Consider the following 17,354-nt stretch of genomic DNA (forward strand, 5'->3'; position numbering starts at 1 on the left):
ACCGCACACCATACATGATTTCCTTACCTTCTCTGAAAACAGAAAAGCAGCTCAAAACAGCTTTGCATTAATAGAAATGTATAAAATTGACTTAGTCATGGAGCATGGGCCTGCAATTACACGACCCAAAAATTTTGCTGGGCTGAAGTTGAACAAATAATTACTTGGCAATTAGGAACCCTTAGCTCCCTTTAATATGACTAAGACTATGCTTCTGTCTGTGGACAGAAACTGATGGTTGAAGAAGGGTTAGCTTCAGGCAAGTGCTGTCCCATTTCCATCCATTCTGGGTCTTTTTAAACATGTACCTTCTACTTTGGCAAGGAATGTCTCAGGTCTACTGCCTGGTGACCATATCCTTATATTTATTTCCAGCATGACCCCTGTATTGGGATACAACCCATGAGATTTGACAGGCAGCTGTCAGGGATTGAGTGACTGAAGCCTAAAGCAAATCAGGATATCTCAGATGCTGCTGTGTTTCTCATCAATGGCCTGGTTTAGATGTAAGGTTAACAGTGTAAAGTAAAACCAAAACTTTGCTGGAAGCCATTCTCTCTCTTGTAAAGCATGAACAGTGGAGGACAATCTGAATTGCAGACAAATGTATATCACAGTAACCAATGTTTCTTGCTTGATTCTCACCTGCCATTAGTGCTTATCAAGACAGAAAAAACTACTGCTCTTCTACATCATCTTACTATTGCAACAGGGTAAACATGCAGCTAATATTAATGAACTATAGAGTTTTATATTTAAGTGTACTGCAACATTAGATGAACCAGGGAACAAAAACTCCCGTTCCCTTATTTGATAGAGGGCAGTACCCATCACTAGTCCAAAGGCAGATGAAACATCTGACTGAAGAGAGAACCAGTCCCTTTTATATATATAAAAACTATTTTTCTGTAATAAAAGAAGACATTGACCACTCACTGGCAAAGAAAGGTGACCAAACAAATTATTTTTTTATAAAATATGCAATTAAATACCCAGATGGAAAGATGGTGTATATTTCACAGAAGAACAGTCATCATGATCTGAAGTGTAATGTTTATTTGGCTGACTGAATGAGTGGGCAAATGAATCAAATGCACAGATATAGTAAATTTTTCTTAGGAAGGCTGACTCACTGCAAGGTTTTACTGTTATGTCCTAATGCAGTCATTACACGATAATAAAATATTAGTTTTTTAATATTTTATAAATTAGAAAAAAAAAATCTCAGAAACCCATCTCTAGTTCTAAGCACACTGTACTTAGCCATTTTTTGCAATATCTCCTAGTGAGGAAGTATTCCTTCAATATTTCTTGAACATTTATCTTTTACGACTTTTTCACAAGAAAGCTAATGAAACGTTATATGTTAGTCATTATAGGTTAGGTACAAAACTGGTTAGAAAACAAAGTCAGAATTTATTTTTCAGTGATTACCATTTTATAAAAGGATGAATTGAATGAAAAGTGACACTGGCCTATCGTAGGCCTGATATGATTTACTATTCTCATATGTGATAGACCAGGGAGAATGCATACTGCATTTGCGAGTGATACCAAACTGCTGTAGCATAGCAAGAGAATTCAAAATGGTCAAAACAGATTGAAGTAAAGGCCAGTAAAAAGAAAGAAAAAATTCCATAGGGAATGTGAGATTTTTTCAGAAGTCTGACTAAACCACTTCACAGATAGAAAATGAGACCAGCATCAGGTCTGAATATAATCACAAGCGCAGTGTCATGCTACTACAAAGTCATACTTCATATGAGGATGTTTAATTGGTGGTGACAGAGTATGAGGTTAGGCACAAGGAATATCTTTTCTGATCCTGGAGAGCAAAGCATTAAAGCACATTGCCTGTAGAGGTTTTGGGGTCTTCATCGCTGGAGTTGCTGAAGAAAAGGTTTAACAAACATTTTTCAGCCAATGGACTAGATAATCCCCTGTGGCTCCCTGCAAATCCAAACCAGGGTGCTGATCTTGACTTGTATAATTCACTGTCACTCTCTCTTCCAGAAAAGCTTCTTTGAAGTGATAAATTTCTTCCAGCTTCATTGATATTTCAGTTATTAAAAAACCACAATATTAGAGTGGCTATTATACTAAGTATATTAAGTGCAATACTAAGATAGACTGACACGTAAGAAATTACAAAAATCTGTCATATTTGATTGTAAACCTTGATTCACATTGTTTAGAACATTGTCATCTTTATTTGGCATCTAATTTATTAGGTTTTGACAGCTGGAGAGAAGCAAGATAAAAAATGGTATATTACCTAAACCCACATAAATTCTTGTACCTGTTTCAATGCTTCAGCACCTCTGTGACCTGAACCAGGAAAATGACACAGAGGCCTAATACTGTTGTACTGTTCCTTTTAAAAGCCATTTAAAATTGACAAGATTATACTCCTGAGTGAAATCTCATTCTGCATGAGCAAAGAGTGTTTATGTAGAACGCAATTTTGATTTCCCAATCTCCTCTGAAGGGATGGACTGCAAGGGCTTGCAGAGTCTAGAAATGTTGTGGACAGAATCAGGAGAAGTAAGGTGAAAGTTTTGTGAGGCAGATGTATTGACTTGGCGGAACTAGTGGCTGATGGGCCAAAACCAGAAATTACCATTTTTGGAGGGTTCTCAATGTCTCATAAGGCTAATCAAGAAAGTATGGGACTTGACAAAGGCCAATAAAGGGAAAAGAAAGGACAGAATAGAGAAGGAAAGAAATAAAAGGCCACTCCTAAAAATGGGTGAGCATAAGGCTAGTACTGTGATACTGGGGAATGCTGTCTATGAGAAGAAACTGATGAAATGTTAGGTATTCTAGAAAAAAAAACAAATCCCAGCTGCCTCAGTTAGGGCTTTCAAATTAGTGAACACTTAAGGTTTTAATTTTTCCTTCTCTGCTCACCGTCTGTGTTGTGGGCATCATATTCCCACAGAAATCCTCTGAAGATAAAATTCATCAATGCCTGTGAAACACTTTGATTTGGTAGTCACAAACCTCTGAGAAATGCTTGTGAGGAGACAAATCTTTCTATCTTCAGGGTAGGGTTGGAAGTGCATATTATAAATGAATTACAGAGCTGTTAGGAAACAATAAAAAAAACCAGTGTAACTGTGCAGTCAATGTTCCTTGGGAAGAGGGCTCCTATAGAAACGTTATCATGTAACCAGGTAACTAAAGCAGGCACATGACATATATAGAAGTTCCATGTGTAAACTTAGCCTTGATATTTCTACTTCTACTTTGGGGTTCTTGACTTAATTCATGTCCATCTCAGATAGTGTTACAGAGGTGGATTTATTGGCTGCAAAGGAAGGGATGGTTGCAACTTCCATTGGGACACATGGGTAGTTCCCTATTCTCTGTCTTAGATTCTGACTTAGTAGCATGAGGTAGAGTTTACAGCTCTTATGTATTTTTTGAGTGACATACATATTGTTACTCGTACTGACGGGGATGAGGTTTGGCTTTAAACTGGGGTTTTGTTTTTTTCAGTAACGCGTCACAATTTCATATGTGATTGGTTTTTTTTGTTCACTCTAAATTTCCCTGTAGCACTAATTGTTTTTCAATTTATTTTCTTGATTGCTTTTCTCTAATTTGGATTATTTTCCCACACAGATTTACCAATCCAGTTTTTCAAACTTAAATCTCAATTAGCTAAAAATCCAGCTCCTATAGTTGTCCATATATTATTCCTTGACCCTTCTGCTGCAAGAGATAAATATCTGTAATAGATTTCTGGGGCCACAGATCTCTTTAGCCTGACCTGTAATTACAATGTTGCTTTGAATCAGAGAAGTTAAACTCCTTAGGTACCTTTCTTTATGAGTGACATAACCTAAACAACAAAACAAAAAAACCCACCACAAAACTCACAAACAAACCCACAGGTGACATCTTGCTTACGCTTCATTTATTCTGTTTCTGGAGCATGTTCAACTGGTGGAAAGATGAGTACTTCAAGGTATGAGAGAGCTGATTTTTAGCCTAGGTGCATGCATGTTAAAGACATAGGAATGAATTTTGATGAAGTCAGAAAACTAGTCAGTCTAGTGGAAAACTAGTGGAAAGCCTAAGTACTATGCTAGATTAGTACACTAGCCAGAAATAGTAAAAAAAAATACATATCTTACAATCTTTTTAATCACAAAAAATAAAATTACGGTGATATACCTAAGAGTATAATGTCAGAGGACACTTGATTATTATTGAGGTGATTAAATCCTAGTATCTAGATGAAGCATGCACAGGCCAGTTATTTGAAAAGTTTTTAGGAACAGCATAGCAGAACAGGAATACCACAAGAAATTGGAAAGGCCGTAAGAATATAATGATAGTGTCATCCACAAAAATGTAGTGCCAGAGAACTGCAATTCTGGATAGAAAAGACTTGTATATTTTGAATAGATTTTTTTCAGTTTCTTACTCTGTATTTTTAAACCTTAAAAGACATCTAAATCTTATTTAGAGACATACTGAAAGCAATAGGCTGAGCTTAAGAATAGATTAAAAATGTAGATAGAGTATATTTCACCTCACAGTCATGGTAAACAAGCTAAGTAGCACTGCTATCTTGTTTTGTATGGAAAACGGAAACATTGGTATGCTACAAAATGTCCTGTTACCCTGAAACCTAAAAATGCTATCCAACCTGGTAAAAGACAAGCAAGTTACTACAGCTTTTAGTAACGGTAATTTTGTAGCCGTGTCATTCTCAAAATACATCTTTTACTAAAATAGCAGATAACTTTTTCTGATTTGAAAATGGGAAAGTTTGGCTGTTCCTTTTCCATCTACTTCTACACATCTAAGAAGAGATACTGTCCTTTTTATTTATTTATTTATTTATTTAAATTCTTGCTCTTAAATCTCCTCCTCTGTTTGATAACTTCTTTGCTACTTGCAATTGGAAACTTGGGGTTCCTGAGCTTCAACATTGATTTAGTTCTCCTAACTGGGAGATTTACCAGGTCTCACTCAAAGCACTGAGGCATGAAATGTTCTCAGATGTTGGCAAGTATGAGGGACATTCTCTCCTGACTCAGTAGTCCACATCTCTCAGGATAGAGCTCTCCACAATTTATGACATCATGAGCTTAGGGAATACAGCCAAAATTATGCATTGTACTCTACGTTTTCAAGATGACATGTATTTCTGTTTACATATTTACAACTTTCTGGAAATAAATATGGCGACCAGTGACAACTGGTGTCCCCCAGCAGCCAGTACTGGGGCTGGTACTGTTCAACATCTTTGTTGGTGACATGGACAGTGAGATTGAGGGCACCCTCAGGAAGTTCACTGGCAACACCAAGCTGAGTGGTGCGGTCGACATGCTGCAGGGAAGGGATGACATCCAGAGAGACCTGGACAGGCTTGAGAGGCGGCCTGTGTGAAACTCAAGAAGTTCTACAAAGCGAAGTGCAAGGTCCTACACCTGATGGGGAGAGGGAAGAGAAGAGGAAGGGGTTGGAGATTGGGAAAAAGTTGGGAAGGGGATAGGGAAAGGGGAGGGGATGGAGAAGGGGATGGCAAAGAGGAAGGGATGGGAAAGCGGAAGGGGATGAGGATGGGGAAGGAGAAGGGGATGGGGATGGGGAAAGTGACGGGGAAGGGGAAGGGGAAGGGGAAAGGGAGGTGGTAGAGGATGGGGAAGGGGGTAGGCATGGGGAAGGGGATGGAGACAGGGAAGGGAATAGGGAAGCAGATGGGGAAGAGTGAGGAGAAAGGAAGGGATGGGGAGGGTGATGGGGAAGGGAAAGGAGTTGGGAGAGGAACGGGGATGAAAACGGGAAGGAATGGAGAGGCTGCCCGTCCCGGTCCCGCCCCCGCCTCGGTCACGTGCCGTCGGGGCCGGTGGTGCGGTCACGTGACGCGGGGGCCGGGCAGCACGGGAAGATGGCGGCGGAGCGGGAGCCGCCGCCGCTGGGGGAGGCGAGGCCCGCTGACCTCGAAGAGCTGGAGGATGGCGAGGACCTCTTCACTAGCACCGTGTCCACCCTGGAGGTGAGGAGAGACAGCCCGCCGCTGCGCGCCCCGAGCCTCGCAGCCGGGTCGGCGCCCGCCGGGCCCTCCCGTCCCCTCCACTCCCCTCCCGTCCCGTCCCCTCCTGTCCCGTCCCATCTCGTCCGCTCCCTGTCAGCCCGCTGGTCCCTCGCCCCTACCCGTTCCCCCCGCCTCGCCGCAGCCCCCCACCGACCAGGTCTTCCGCTCGTGCCCCGGGAGCGGCCGCTCGACGCGTCCCTCCCGGCGCGGGGATCCCCTCGGGGCTCCTCCCGCCGAAGGAAACCCACAACTCCTGTCTCGGAGTGCCGCTGTCCCGGGCCGCCGCTTTCCCTCCTCTTAGCCCCTTTTTGTGCTGCTAGGGTAACAAACATTCCGACCTTTCCTCTTTCCAGTTTCGCTGGGTCCCTCCCACCTTGGACTTTGAGGGGATTAATAACAGCCCATTTTCTTTGTTTGGCCTCTTTCCGAGGCTTCACCCTCTTCCAGTTCGCGAAAATTTGCAAAAACTTATTTCTCTCTGAGGTTTGTTCCACGGGAGTCGGCGCAGTTCTTGTCTGCGGCGACTGCTGGGACCTGCTGGAAAAGGAGCATAAGGAGAATGAGAAATGCTTTCTGTGTTCATCCCTTATAGTGCGAGCTTTCCCTGGCGAGTTGTTGTGGTCACATCTCGCCTCTGTGTGTTGCCATTATCTTCTGGAAGAACTTTGGTTTTTCCTGTGCACGGTTACCCATTTAAAAAGGAAGTTTTTCTGTTCCTCTTTTCCTGAAGAGTTTTCTGTCCCTGACCTTTACAGTAATGGGATTGGTATATGTTTCTTTGTTTTTACTCTGGCTGTTGCCTGTCCTTAACAAAAAAAAGCCCACTGTACAAAGAGGCTTTTAAATGGATTTTAAAGTCACTTGCCTTCTCTCAAGCCACTGTCTTTTTTTCTTTCTTTTTATAGATGCATAATCTGTGCATTGATAGAAAAAGATCTGTGGAAAAATGCTGTAAAGGAATAGGAAATGATGTGAACCTGCAGTTGCATGAGCAGACTTCTGTGCATCTCTGTGTGACATTGTGTATTGCTGGAGTCTTGTTGTGTGCACTGAGAAAGACTGTAGTGTAACATTAACAACATCTTCATTCACGTCGTCTAGAATTAAAGCTGTAGGAGATAAGATAAATTTAGTGTCTGAATCACAGTAACAAGGAGAAGTCCTCATCCTAATGATTAAAAAGTTACTGAAAACTCTTCTAACTACAAAAACTGGCAAAGAAACACTTTGTATCAGTTGTTTTGGCTGAGAGTTCCCCTTTGCTGCTGTGCTTGTGTACACAGTTGGTTTGGAAGACAGTCCTTAAGTAGAAAGAGGAAGCCTCTTTGCTTGAAGAGAAGCTTTTAAAAAGCTGTGTCAGTAAAGCTTTTTTTGACATCTAGTCAGCTACAGCATTTGGGGAAGTGCCTTAACCATGTGATTTTTTTCTGGCAAATTTGTAAGAAAGAGGTCATGAAAATTGACTTTAGGCTTCTCACTAGCTTGAACGTGGATTGAGGAATGCAGTTTATAGGGTACTACAGTCCAATGAATAATGATTAGCTCATGATGTGGGCCTAGTTAAACTTCTATCTTGAGTTTTACTTTAATCTGGTAAATATTCATAAAGCAGCTGATCATAAATGGCAGTGGGAGTTCTGTTGTAACAAGAGAATCACGCTTTTTATAGTTGATCCTGTATTTGTTTGCTGATAGCAGAGGCGAGAGACAGTGAGGTCCAAAGCCAGCTTACATGAAGGCTGTGGTACTTTGAAAAGGTTCCCAGCTGGTTCATTTTGAAGCTGTCCATTTGCTTTTAGTGTGATTTTCTGTAATGGAAAAATACATGGAGGAACTTGAAAATGATCAGTAAGCAGTAGATGTGGTAATCTATCAAGGATGTCTTTTAGGGCAGGGTGTGTAATCTTATTGCCTGTTTATTGGTGTATGTCAAAGATCTGCAATATATATTTGGTTTTTGCATAGGAGGCAAAACAGTAGATAACCACAGATGACATTAATGGTAGTCATTCAATTTAACAGTGTCAATTATTGAGGAAGCAGTAAAGACCCCATTGGAATATCTGAGAGGAAAATACTAAGTCCTTCAATACTGTACGGTACCTTTGTAGAAAGCTGAGTTTGTATCCAGGATTAATTGGTGTAATTCTACTGGAAGTGTGTGTCTCATTGCTTGATGTTAAATCCAGGCTGTAATGGAAGCATGTAGACATTGCTCCTATGTGGCTGCTTACTTTCTGCTGGAAATAAAACTGTCCTGCTGTTCAATCTGTTCTCTCTGCCCATGCTGTGAGTTGTGAGCTCCTGTAACCCCATTTCAGACAGTGAGCTGTGTTAACCTGAACAACTATAATATGATTGTCACCTTTTGTCAGCCTACTGTATTTTGACTGAAGGAGGCTAGGTAGGATTCAGGCAAGTAGTTGAACTAGTTTGAGGTAGACTCTACTATTAAGAGGAGGGAGGATGTCCAAACATTTAGAGCTATAATTTCAGCGAGCAGAAAATGTGAGAACTTGTTCTTGTTTCTTCATAAGTCAGAGCTATAAGATGCTTAGTTATTGCCTCCAAACATAATGAACAATAAAAGAAAATTAAGCTTGTTATTGCCCTTGTAAATTGGAATGGGTCCCTGACTCTCTCACCAGAAGCTTGTTTTCAAGAAAACAAGGAAGGATCCTGACTGTCCTGCATACCTGGATGTCCTGGCTGTTTGGTATCTTGGTTATTGAATGCTTCACTTAATTTTCAGCTCACCAGTCATTCAGAAATTTCACAGCCATGTACATTTCAGGAAATGGACATGTTTGTGACATTTTGTGAATCCTTGGCATCAAGTAAGTTTAAAATTTCTAAACAGCTATACTGTTTGTCTGTGTCTGGGCCTTGAGCTTTTATGTTAGTCTCATCTTTCATTTCTTGTCTGATATGCAGATTTTCTCTACACTAACTACTAACTCCTTTGACAACCTTTTTATTCAGGCATTTTAACTGTACTTTATAGAGATAAAAAGGCAAAATTGGGGTCCTGTCTTTTAGCTTGCATATGTAGAAGACTGTAACTGGAGTAACTTAATATGCTTTTTTGGGTTTTATGGTGATGCATGCATGGGTGGTTTTTTGGTTTTTAAGAACCTGAATAGCACTCTCTGACCCACTAGCTGTGCAAAATCATCAGATTATTTGGAATTATTGAGTCCAGTTTCTGATATGTTCAGGGCTGTGTCTTGCTGGGTTTTTGTAGTTTCCTGAGGGCTATGTGTGTTTTGAAGAGAAAAAAGTAAAACTTCGTTGCAAAACTCTTAAAAACAAGCTGGTGTGGTGTTCAGACCATGAATAATTTTTAATAAGTTTTTACATGTTGTCTTTTTCGTATAAAGTCCAAAATGTTTCCGAAGATATTTAACTCCATCCTTAATTTATCTTATCTGAGAATGACAGCTGTTTAAAAATACCAAAGAGCCACAGAAAGTTTAATAGACCAGGAGATACCTTATTAACCTGGCAACTGAGCCCCACACACTCGCTGAATCCTGCCAGCAGGATGGGAGAGAAGATTGGAAGGGTAAAAGTTAGAAGATGGGTAGGTAGAGATGAAGAGAATTTAATGTAAAAGCTGTACACACAAACAATATAATTAATTCATTCACCCCTTCCTGTGGGCAGGCCTGTGTTCAGCCATCTCCAGGAAGACACTTCATCACATCTAATGGTGACTTAGTGAGACAAATGCTGTAACTCCAAACATCCTCTGCATCCTCCTTCTTCCTCGTACCTTTTATTGCTGAGCACAGTGTTACAAGGTATGGGATATCCCTCTGGTCAGTTGGGGCCAGCTGTCCCAGCTGTGTCCTCTCACTGTTTCTTGTGGACTCTCAGCCTACTTGTTGACAGGGCAGTGAGTAATAGAGAAAACCTTCACGCTACCTAAACAAAGTTCAACCATAACTGAAACATCAAGGCTGCATTGTCAACACTGTTTTAGTTGCAGATCCAAACCATGGAACTCTGCAAGCCATTATGAAAAAATTAATTCTATGCTAGCCCAAACCAGTACACAGCTGAAAATTCACTTTATCCATAAATTATCTGCAAAATTAAACTTTAGTATCTACTATTCTTAAAAACAGAACTTAACATTTATAACAAATGCAAATTTATTATGTAAAAATTATTATTATTAAACAAATAATACACAGACAGAATATCAGTTTCACTGGAAATATTCCTATAAAAGTCACTTCTAGACTTCTTGTCTTGTATACAAATTATACCAGCTGCATGAATAAGCTTTGCTTCATGAGCTTTCTGAGGTGCCCTTAAGGTCTATTTGAGTCCTCTCCTCTTGCAAGTATTCTCATATGAAATTTGGAGAAAACTGTCTGTAACTGCTATACTAACTACAGCTGTGAAGCCTGATGTAGTGCAGAATTATTGGTGTTCTTTAATGATGCCACTGGACAGGATCTTTCCCAGTTCAGCAACAGAAAGATACATGTGTTTATAACCATTCCTAGGAGGAATCTGTTTCTTTTTTAGAAGTGGGAATAGCTCTGTATTGACCTCTGGTTAACTTGTTGCTTTAGGCCTGTAAATATTTGGTATTTCATATTATGCCATAGGTTGATCAGGTTTAAGTGTTCAAGATGAATTTTTTGTCTGATAGGATTTCATTTTGTGATTAGAAACCAGGTATAATCAAAAGGTAACCATCAGCAACTAAAATGGCTACCTCAGATAAAACTGAGAAGATAGACTGAGGGAATAGCTTGAAGGTGTGAGTATTCTCCAAGAGCTCTTTTCCACAGGAGCACAATGAAGTGATAAAGCAGAAAGCCCTCTGCTTATGTGCAACAAGTGGAAGGCTTTTGTTCCCTGTGTCTGGCTGTATTAGAGCTGTTTTTTGTGGCAGTGAATTGACAACCAAAAAGTTATGTGCCATTCTGCATCTGTGGTGTTGTGGGGCGCCCACTGTGTGCTAAACCTCAGAGCTATCAAAATGTAAGTAGGTTGCTGTTCAAAGTTGAGTAGCATCAAAACAGGTTTGGAAGGAGTATCTATAATGTTTTTGTGAAAAACTGCTTTTGCTGATAATACTTTAAAGTTCTTGAACCTCACAGAGAAATCAAACATTTCTGTGCTCTGCTGTTTTGGTGAAGTACAAGATCTTGAACTCACAGCTCTACACAGCACTGCCTGGAGAGACACACCATTTCTTCTGAAATATGCTACTTCTGAGTTCTGATACAATTTAGAACCTTTGACTATTACATGTAACACATACTGTCTATATTATCAATTGTAAAACACTGAAGCATGTCAAGCACTGTGGTTTTCTTAAATTTCCTAGTTCATTTCATCTAAATTATTACAAGTCTTGTGATACAACTTAAGGAGTTGTATCTCCTTATGATACTTCACGGAGTCTTCACAGAGTGGACAAATACACCTTTTACTACCCCAGAGCACTCTATTTCCTGAGGGGTCATTTTGTCATTCATTTAGTATGAGATGAAAAGTGTTCATGTGACCAGTGGATTGGTTCCTTGCAGGGTTCTAAGCTCTTCTCCCTATGTTCATTTCCAAGTGTTCCTTCTCTGATGTTCTTTCCAGACTCTAGGGCAAAATCCAGCCAAGAATTTGAGAGACGACTTCTTTTGTTGTCACTTTGGTTTGTTTATTGGTTTCCCCATGTTATATGTGGGGTTCTAAGAGAGGGGCAGCTTTTGGCAAAGGGAGGGAGATACGACCTCTTCTGTCACTTGAATGGAGCAGTTCATTGTTGCAACTATAATCTGACTGTGTTGGCTTTGGGTAACATGCATTTTCTTCACAGTGGCTGATAATGGGGTTGTGTTTCGGATTTGTGCTAAAAAAATAGATAGAGATGTTTCTGTCATTGCTGAGCAGGGCTTGCACAGAGCCAAGGCTGCTTCTGCTTTCCATACTGCCACACTGGCGAGGAAGATGGGGGTGCATGGGAGGCTGGGAGGACACCCAGCTGGGACAGGTGACCCAAACTGACCCAAAGAAATATCCCATACCATATGACATCATGCTCAGGATATAAAGTAGGGGGAAGACTGAAGAAGGGGGTATATTTGGAGTGATGGTGTTTGTCTTCCCAAGTAACTGCTACACGTGATGGGGCCCTCCTCTTCTGGAGAAGTTAAATAGCTGCCTGCCCATGGGAAGCAGTGAATTAATTCCTTGCCTCTGTGTACAGCTTTTGTTTTCTTTATTAAAATATTTTGTTTTCTTTATTTCTTTATCTCAACCCATGAGTTTTCTGGCTTTTGCCCTTCCGACTCTCTTTCTGATCCTCTTCCCAATCCTGCTGGTGTGGGAGTGAGTGAGCATCTGCGTGGGGCTAGGTGGCTGTCTGGGGTTAAACTACTACACTGGTTTAGGGATTATAAATTTTCTGGTATTCTTTTGTTTGCTTGTAGCTTTCTTGTGTCTTCATCAGGGAAAACCTTTCCAAGTCAATCGAGTCTTGATTTCATACTTTATTTTTCCTTTGAAAAACTATTCTGTACCCTGTCTGAATTTACCTGACAGGATTTTTACTATTTCTGCTTACTTCTTCTGTACTAGAATTTCAGGTGTTTGAAGTCTGGATAGATGTGAGGGTCAGGACATACACTGCTTTTGGAGAGCCAGTTATAAGGAAGGCCTGTTTGTTAAAACTGTTGCCTCTGCTGCATTTATGAATGTGAAAATACCATCTGGACAGACTTTTTCAGTGACATTTCCATATTTTTCCGTCTTTTTTAAAATATTTTTAGTCTGTGGTGTTTCTTGAAGTATATAGTGAAACATTTATGATCTTTTTTGAATACTGGTTCTGAGCTTAAGTTATGAAAACTTTATGCAAAAAGTAGGAAGCAAGTAGTTGTACAGTTTACAGATGCTCCTTAAAATGCATACAGTCATGAATAAAGACGCTGTTGTTGAAACTTCTCTAGCTAACTATCCTGGGTGAAGTTGTGAGAAGTGAGTCTTGTGATTTTTCTGCTGCTGGCAGTAAACATAGTAGATATTTATTCAAGGAAGATTTTCTAAGTGAAACACTGACTTCAGTTAGGTGTGTATTTGTTTTGTAAGCAAGAGATACGTTTGGAGGCCCAGCTTCAATATTGCTTTAATTTTCCTGAGTGTCTTCAACAGAGCAAGTTCTCGTCTTCAATGAATTAAAAGTACTGTATCTATGGCAAGCCTTGTTTTCATGTACAGTACTACATGACCCTCTGTGGCAGTAATCCATTAGCAAAGCTATCAAAATATCTTAAGACTCCAGGCAGCCTTTAATTATTTGGATGGCATTAATGCATTTTTTCGGTCTCTGAAAAACTGGTACAAAGCACTTGGAGATTTCTTTATTAATTTTTGGCTATGTACAAATCCAGATTTAAATCCAAGTCTTTCCAGAAAGAACTTAATGATGAATTTACATTTGGCGATACTAATAAACTTATTCTAGATATTTCGATAGCAGCTTTTGCTTCATGTTAATTAAACCTGAGGAAACTTGTGGCTCTTTTTTTCTCTTGGACAAAGAAATTGAGAGCTGTTGACTAACTCATATCTTTTGTTCTTTGTTCCTGTTCTGGGAGTGGGAAATGGAAATAGCTGACAGGGTTTCCTTTCTGTACATCTTGTCTTGTTTCTTTGCAATAAAAAAATGTTTGTTGCAATAATTCTTATATACTGACACATGACAACTGGTTATCTGCTAATTATTTTACTTTTTTTTTTTTTAAATAAAAGTCAAGTCCTTCATCTCCAGAGCCAGCAAGTCTTCCTGCAGAAGACCTGAGCACAAACTCCAATGGTCCAAAGCCAGCAGAAATCATGCTGGATGGCGACAGAGAAGACCTCTTTGCTGGTAATTACCATTTTCTTGTAATGTGCCTGACAAACTCTTTTGCCCTTGGACTGAAAGAAATTTGGTTTTCTAAGAGGGAGAGTTGAAACCTTGTAAGTAGTTTGACAGTGTTGTACAGTTTTTTTCTTGTGGTACGTTAGCTAAGTTTGTTTACTAAATGCAAGTTTTTCAGGGATGTGTATTGTCAGTGTGTAGCGTGGGAGTGTTTAGCTGTTCTGCTGACAGTAATAATGTACTTACCATTCTGTGATTAAAAATGTTCAAACCTGTGTGAAAAAACATGACTTAAGTTGCATTCTTGTTTTCTACTTAATAACTATACATAATCTGTCCCAGTCTTTTTTCCAATTACAAAGACAGATAACAAAAAATAATGCAAACTGGAGGGTATTTCCTTCATCTTAAAACTCTTGTTTTAATGAAAAAGTAACAAACTGGCACATGGGACCAGTCCTATCATTTCAGTAGTGTGTGGTTATCTCTCTGACAGTTGATAGTACTGAAACTTCTGATAAGTAATCTGTTAAGACTGTACATTTCTAAGGCTTCATTACTCAATTGCTGCTTCAGTGTTGGTTTTTGACTCTCCTAACATGGGTTATTGTTGCTGTCAGTTACAGATGTAGGAGCATTAACTATTCAAGAAAGGAGGTGTAATATTTGGAAACTACCATGTGTGTCAAAAGATGGTTCTGAATGTTGCATCTCATTACTAGTATATCCCGTATGACTACATATTGAGTGAGTCAGCTGACAGTCTGCTTTGAATATAGTCCTCATCTTCATTGATTACTTGATGTCGTCATTTGAAAAGAAACTTCATAGCCTTTAGTTCTGGGCTATTTTGTATAAATACTTGTATATACATGCTCATTACCTCTGTTCTAAACTTCCTAAATTTGTATTTCCATATATTTGAAATTATGTTTGCTCATGACACTATTAGAATGTATTCACTAGTTTACTTACTCTCTGAAAGTGTTTTAAAAGAAAAAAGGAATAAGGGAATAGAGGGATAATGTTATTTTTTTTTGTATTTATTTTGCCTTATCTTGTGACTTATAAAAACCATCCATTCTTTAGCAATGAAGCTTTCTAGTACTAGTTAGTAATTTGGTTCTTTAGCTTCAGTATATAAAACCAGCTTTTTATAACCATAGAGCCATCTGGAACGTATATTTTAGGAAAGCCAGTTCTCCTTTGGATAATATTAAGAAAAAAAGGTGACTGTAGTAAATACTGAGGGGAGCCAGACAGAAGGAACAAATGTTTGCAGCCAGATTGTTTCAACTGAAATGAATGCTGTGAGAAAAACACACAGGAAAACTGATTTAATGACTTTGAGCTTGCTATGTAGGACATTCTCTAAAATGCTTGCAGCACTGAACTGAAGGCATCTAACATACAGCACATCTAACACAGCTGAGACTCTCAAAGAGGAAAAAACAAGTGTGATTTATGGAGCCTGAGACAGAATATGACATTTTTCACAGTTTCCTATTCTAAGCAGGAAGTTTGTGTAGTGCAGTTGAGCCCAGGTGATGAACTTCTATCTTTGTATCACTGTCATTCTGAAATGACATTCAGAAGAACTATGTCTAATTTATGTTCTGGTGCTGGGCACTCACGAGTGTAACTGTTTTTTCTTTCTTAGGACTGTTTTGCTAGACAATATAGAAAAAATGTGAGAAATGCAATCATGGTGGAAGCAAGAAAATAGGTATCTCGTATTGTTTAAGTCTGGCTTTCTGTGAAAGCGGGACTTACTTTAAAAGTGAGTGTGACTGTTTTTTTTGTTTGACATGTTGAAATTCCAGAGAAACCTATCTTGGCACAGCTTATAGGAACATTTAACTGGAAGGAAGAAAATGAAACTCCACAGCTTTGTAACTTCTGTTGTTCCTTCATATTGAATTCCTAGACACTATAAAATCCAGGTAAAGAAAATCCTTTGTTGCTCCTAAAAGGAGGGACAGTCACGCTTAGGGGTCAGAAATAATTCTAGTTTTTAGATTTACTTATAAAGAGATGCGATAGTATGCCTCTCCAGCTGTTGTAGACTTTAAAAATATTTTTCATTATTCCACCTATTAATGCAACCTAATGGAAAAGGAGAAGAAGCAGAACAAATTTTCTGTACTGTTTTAATTCAGTACAGAATCTGGGATATTTTTGGGTTTTTGATTATGTTTAAATCCCCTTTGCTGTTACATTTTTGTTGCAGCTACAGGATAGAGTGTGCAACAAAATGGTTTAGATACTCATTACTTTGTCTCTAGCGACTCATGAGTGAACTATTAAAGCTAGGTTTCAAAGGTGGAAGAAATGAGTTTTCCAGCTGTCATCAGAGACCAGTAAAGTTTGCTGCTGCACTGTGGTTCTTGGTTCTGTAACAAAGCAAACTGTCTTGCTAGACCCACTTAAGCACTTTCACTCTTAGAATGAAAGTCAGTTGATTATTTAGAAAAAAAAGACTTACTCTTTCTTACCTTGTAGAGCTCTTATATGCAGAGGACATAATGGTCAGTGCTCCAGATGAGGTAGTATTAGGTGTATGTTGAGGGATTTTGGGACGTGTCTTAAAACTTGGCTGTCTGTAAGTTGCTATTACACAATGTCGACCCAAAGTTCAGTGTATAACTGCACAAATATGCCATGGACAGGGCATAGCTGTCTGTGCCTTCTGCCTCTAGTGCTCCTAGATGGTGCACAGATCTGTGAAGTTATGTCAGTGCTCTGTTACCTTCTGTGGAAAAGTGGAAGATTATAATTTTGCCTCTCCCCTATTCTGGTAAAAGGTTACTATCTTTGTTAGTTTGCTTTTTCAACTCTGAAAGGTGTTTGGGAATGGATCAAGTTATGCAAGTATCTGGCTACTCTGTCCTGGGGAAAAGTCAGTGTGGTGGGGTCTGGGGTGATGATTGTTTTTATTGGTTTTTTTGTTGTTCTTTTGTTTCCCCTTTGGGTTGTGATAAGTTTGTCTTAGGCTTTTTTCCTCGTAGTTGAGACAGAAAAGGAGACGATGATTCTGTGGACCAGACAAGGCATGTACTTTAAGCCCATCTGAGCAGAAAAGCTTGTAGCTGATGGTGTCTGTCAGGCTGTCGTGTGATTTGTCTGATACGAAGAGTTTGGTGCAAATGCTTTGCTGCTAGTTGTTCTGTTCTAGCTTTCTTCTGCAAGAAACATGCACAAAAGCATGTGAACCTACAGTTTTGAAGTCAGAAGGTGGTCTTATTAATATCTGTCTGTTCTGTTAAAACTCTGTTCTCATTAAGGTCGTGCATAGTACTCCTAGTATAACAATAAGGGTTGTGGGATATGACTTAGGTGTAGTAGTTCTTAACAGTCAGTTCTGTTTGGTTTCGTATCTGAATTATACTTGGATACTTGGTGTCCAATACACTTGCA

The 17,354-nt window shown here is 39.4% G+C and overlaps 1 protein-coding gene across 2 annotated transcripts in view; it reads left to right on the forward strand.

Annotated features, from left to right (window-relative positions):
* Positions 1 to 5,870: 5,870 nt before the first annotated feature.
* The window catches only part of SNX2 (sorting nexin 2), a 31,136-nt gene continuing 19,652 nt past the window's right edge, over positions 5,871 to 17,354 (forward strand). The window contains exons 1-2 of one of the 2 annotated variants that reach the window (XM_027652643.1): positions 5,871 to 6,016; positions 13,826 to 13,943. In XM_027652643.1, the coding sequence (XP_027508444.1) occupies positions 5,909 to 6,016; positions 13,826 to 13,943 (226 nt within the window). In that variant the 5' untranslated portion in view covers positions 5,871 to 5,908. The remainder of the gene's footprint in view (positions 6,017 to 13,825; positions 13,944 to 17,354) is intronic. The other variant, XM_027652644.1, reaches the window with a different exon arrangement.

Source organism: Corapipo altera, unplaced genomic scaffold (assembly GCF_003945725.1).
Source record: "Corapipo altera isolate COAL_440 unplaced genomic scaffold, ASM394572v1 61286, whole genome shotgun sequence".
Taxonomy (NCBI): Eukaryota; Metazoa; Chordata; class Aves; order Passeriformes; family Pipridae; genus Corapipo; species Corapipo altera.